At 31.6% G+C, this 4190-nt stretch overlaps 1 protein-coding gene across 1 annotated transcript; it reads right to left on the bottom strand.

The window, feature by feature from the left end:
- Positions 1–659: 659 nt before the first annotated feature.
- Positions 660–2794, bottom strand: LOC121216421 (zinc finger BED domain-containing protein DAYSLEEPER-like). Its single transcript, XM_041092095.1, has 3 exons — positions 2609–2794; positions 2376–2463; positions 660–1555 (listed from the first exon to the last, which is right to left on the bottom strand). The coding sequence occupies exons 1-3, from the start codon at positions 2637–2639 to the stop codon at positions 1054–1056; spliced, it is 621 nt and encodes a 206-aa protein (XP_040948029.1). The 5' UTR covers positions 2640–2794; the 3' UTR covers positions 660–1053.
- Positions 2795–4190: the final 1396 nt, after the last annotated feature.

Here is a 4190-nt window from a genome sequence, read left to right as displayed (position 1 = left end):
CTCTCAACTTCATCATGATAAAATCTTTTTTTTTAAATAAAAGCGGATAAGGGCCATTTTGTATCTTGGATCAAGTATTGTCGCCACACCCATTAGACCATTAACACCAATTCAGCACTTGTTGTATTTTTCTAGCATTACTTGTGTTATTTTCCTTATATAATCACAAGGAGACGAAAGCGAATTAGATATAGCAAGTCTAAGAGAACAAATTTTGGGAAAATAAATATTGGTAGTGGGAAATCTTGAAGTAGAGAAGTCAAGGGTGGTAGTACTAAACACTTCCAATTTTTCACATATTTTCTCTAATTTTTCCCAATCTTTACTGTTCGGTGGATTCTTATAAAGATTATCTCGGCCACTCAAAATAACAAACATTTCCCTATAATTCATAGCAATTGTAAGCTTTTCAAAAGTAGAATCCCACTGAGTCTTGCAATCAAGTGCCAAATTTTTTTTTGTATTCAAGAACCAATTGCCAAGCTACGTATTCAAACTTTTGGATCCTTTTATCAAAAGCAGTCCAAAACACAACATTATCTCTAATTCTTTAGACACTATCAGCTACAACAGAACTTAACCCATCTTGAACAATTAGATTTGATATATGAGCACAACAACGCATATGAAAAACCTGACCGTACAAAAGAAGGGAACCATAAGGAAACTCTCCACTCAAAATATCCATCATTACATCATTAGTCGTACAATTGTCCACAGTGATAGTAGGCAATCTAAGATCAAGATTCCAAGATTGAATACATTCTTTCAAAGTGTCAGCAAGTACCTCAGAAATGTGAGGGGCTGGGACATAACAAAACCTACCATATGCAATAAATAAAAGGTTACTAAACCAGTTAAAAAAGCTCCATCCCTAAAATATTTAAAATGAATGCAATATCTTATTATTCGGCTTTGTAGTCTCCAAGCATTATCAATAAAATGTACAGTGACAGTTGTATAGCCTTTTCTTTGGTTATTTGCACTCCACATGTCAGTAGTTAAAGTAATTTGACTCTTTTCTTTTCTCAGCAATGTACTGATATTCTCCTTTTAAGAAACATATCTTTGCATGATGTCTTTCTTAGTTGTATTGCGAGTTGGTACTTTGAACCCTGGTTGAAGTGTCTTAGAAGACTTTCTAAAACCATAGTGCTCAACCATGCTAATGGGGTACTCATGCAAACTAATCATGTTTGCCAAGTCTCTTCTCCCATCCTCTTGGTGGAACTCATATGGTGCCAAATAATCTTGAAATATTCTTTTTGGACAAGTTTTTAGATGATCTTTCAATTGGATTGTTCCAGCTCTTCTTCCACCAGTAAGAAGCTTGGAATAATGGTTGCACTCGGCTTTTATGGCATCACCCATTCGCTTTCTTGTAAATTTAGTCCAAACTAATGATGTATGTCTACTAGTTAAAGGTAGAATAGAAGGATCCTTTGAAACACTATCTACTAGGCTGTCATCATCATCTAATGAAATTGGAGTACAACTCGCTGAAGTTGATGGTTTTGAAGGGGTGGGAGCATTAGCATCTGGACCAGCCATTTCCCTGAAACATTTGCAAAGCCATAATAGTATATTGTCAACAAAACTAAAATGCTAGCAACAAAAGGATTAATTCTATGAGGGTTGCATTCTCAAGTTCAAAGTCACTAAATAAAGCATATATTCACTCATTCTAATTAACATTCTACTTTAAATTTAATGGAAACCAAATTACCCAAAAGCTAAAAACGATATCTATTTTTTTCTTCCACTAATCTTTATATATTTGGCGAGAACTCTAATACTTTTTTGGTGAGAAATAATCAGATAAAATAAATCTAGTTAGAAGTCTAATTTTTTATCTAATAAACCAACGTGTTTATCTAACATCAAATAAAACATGAACAAAAATCACTCAATTGAACAAAAAAAAAGAAACAAGAACTAACATAGACAAAAACAAGAATAAAAAAAGCCAGAAAAATCACTCAATTGAACAAAAAAAATTAATGTATGCAACAATTCAAAACTAATGTAATGACTCGCCTCAAAAAATATATAAAATAAAATAAAAAGAAAAAAAGTAATGTAATAATTCAGTCCTTTTCTTTCTATATACTCATTACTCCACAAAGCCACTTATAAGTTGTAAGCTCGTTTGCTATTATTAATTGGAGTATGGATAATGAGTAACATTTTATATATTGCTGACAAAGTTTCATGTTTTGAATTCATTAAGGCTCTGGTTTTGCTCCAAAACTAGCTTTTTATGTTCTGGGTAGAATTAAATACAACTTGTAAATTTTTGTTGGTAATTGAATAAAATAAGAATAGAAAATCAGTCAAATTGAATAACTAACATTAAATTAATAAAGAAAGCATACCAGATTATGATGATTCCCGCAAAGAGAATGAGAGAGAGAAAGTTGGAGGAGAACAGGATCTTGCAGCGTAAAGTTAATTTCTTAATTTCTGTGAAGTTGCAAGTAGTCAAAACAGAAAAAAAAATCACTCAATTGAAAAAAAAACAAGTACAAAATGAAATTGCAATTGAAAAAAAAAGAACAAAAATAAAAAAAAAACCAACAACTAACGTTCAATTATTATAGAAACATACCAAATAGATCTGCTAGAGATGAATCCCACATAAAGAGAGAGATCGAGAAAGAGAGAGAAAGACTGAGAGAAAGAGAATGGGAGGAGAATAGGACCTTAGAAGATAAAGGAGATGATGAATTAGGAGCTTCAAGTTTGCAAGTTGTGACATGGAGGAATGGTGAATAATTTTAGGGTTTCCATGTAAAATAGAGAAAGTGAGAAACTGAAGGAGTGAGGTTTGTTAAAATTGGCGTGAGAAACTATGGAGTGATCTCCTTTTTTTTCTAAAAAATAGCAATGAATGTGAGTTGAGTACTATTATCAAAATTAAATTTTTATAAATATTTATTTTTTCAAATATACTTATTATATTATGCGGGGCAGGCGTGGATGATGTGGGGATGGGGAAAAGCGAGAGGGGATGAGGCGGGTACAAGGTCATACCCATACCTGCCCCACCACCCACGGTGGGTCTAATTTTTGTCCCCATCCCTGCCCTACCACCCGTGAAACTTGTACCCATCCCCACCCAATAAATAAAGCTGAGGTTATGGTTAAAGCCACTAGTAAAAAACTGAAATTACTTGTGATCGGTTTAATAAGTATTTTCTTTTATGGTTCATATTCTGGATTAGGTTTGTCCATGTAATATGGAATAATGGATAATGGGATGAACTAAGTTATAGGCATAAAAGTGTAAGAACTCAGCTGGGCTCGCCTCCTCTTTCTTTGTCTAATTCGCAAGGAAGGGTCCTATTGAATTCTTAATGACCATGATCATAATATTTTGGTCGTATAAATGACAAAAAATAGATCACTTTTTTCAATGATATTTTTGAAAAAAGAACTCAATTTCAATTAAATGATTCGTAGCATCTGCTCTTCGATAATATCTATCAATACTTTCAAGGTTAGAAGAAAAAAAGGAATCACTTAATTGGATGACACAAGACACTATATATTTAATATTTCTTTTTTTTTGTTGACCAGATATCAATCAAACCTTTTCTAGGCTAATCTAACCTTACTCTTTATTTTAGTATTTCATCAAAGTTTGAAATTATTTTATACATTTATCGCCTTGATTCTATTTTATCAAAAAAATTGGTATGGATTCTGTCTCTTTTTTTTTTGTCCATTACTTAGTATATTATACTTATTTCAACTTATTTTATACTTATTATGTTATCCTTATTACTTATAATAAAATAAGTAAATTTAAAAAGTAAAGGGTTCTGAAAAATCTAGAAAAATCAAAACTAAGAAAAGAAATCTTTGGCGAACGGGTCTCGGAATTATTATTATTTCAACATAAGAAAAGGATGTGTAAAGTTTATTTTCTTATGTCGAAGGCTAGAAAGATGAAGAATACTTCCTATAATTATTTGTTCCCCTCATTTATCCTTCCTTTCTATTCTCCACTTACTTATCTTATGTTTAGCATCTAATCAAATTGAATTTAGAAAACAATATCCATTTTGTAACATTTAAATCTGACATTGACAATAGGAATATAATTACACCCCTCCAATTTAGTCCAGTTTAGGTTAAAAAAAGAAAAAGAAAAGTAAAGAAGAATACTCTTCTTCACAATATACATA

Source organism: Gossypium hirsutum, chromosome D04 (genome assembly GCF_007990345.1).
Source record: "Gossypium hirsutum isolate 1008001.06 chromosome D04, Gossypium_hirsutum_v2.1, whole genome shotgun sequence".
Taxonomy (NCBI): Eukaryota; Viridiplantae; Streptophyta; class Magnoliopsida; order Malvales; family Malvaceae; genus Gossypium; species Gossypium hirsutum.
Note: the sequence above shows the minus strand (reverse complement) of the source record. Positions and strands in the feature narration are given on the sequence as shown.

Bases quoted from the DNA above. Each gene is read 5' to 3' on its own strand.
- LOC121216421 (XM_041092095.1), bottom strand. From the start codon at position 2,639: ATGTGGGATTCATCTCTAGCAGATCTATTTG. The intron at 2,464-2,608 runs GTATGTTTCTAT...GCAACTTCACAG, and splicing joins ATCTCTAGCAGATCTATTTG to AAATTAAGAAATTAACTTTA. The intron at 1,556-2,375 runs GTATGCTTTCTT...CAAATGTTTCAG, and splicing joins GCGGGAATCATCATAATCTG to GGAAATGGCTGGTCCAGATG.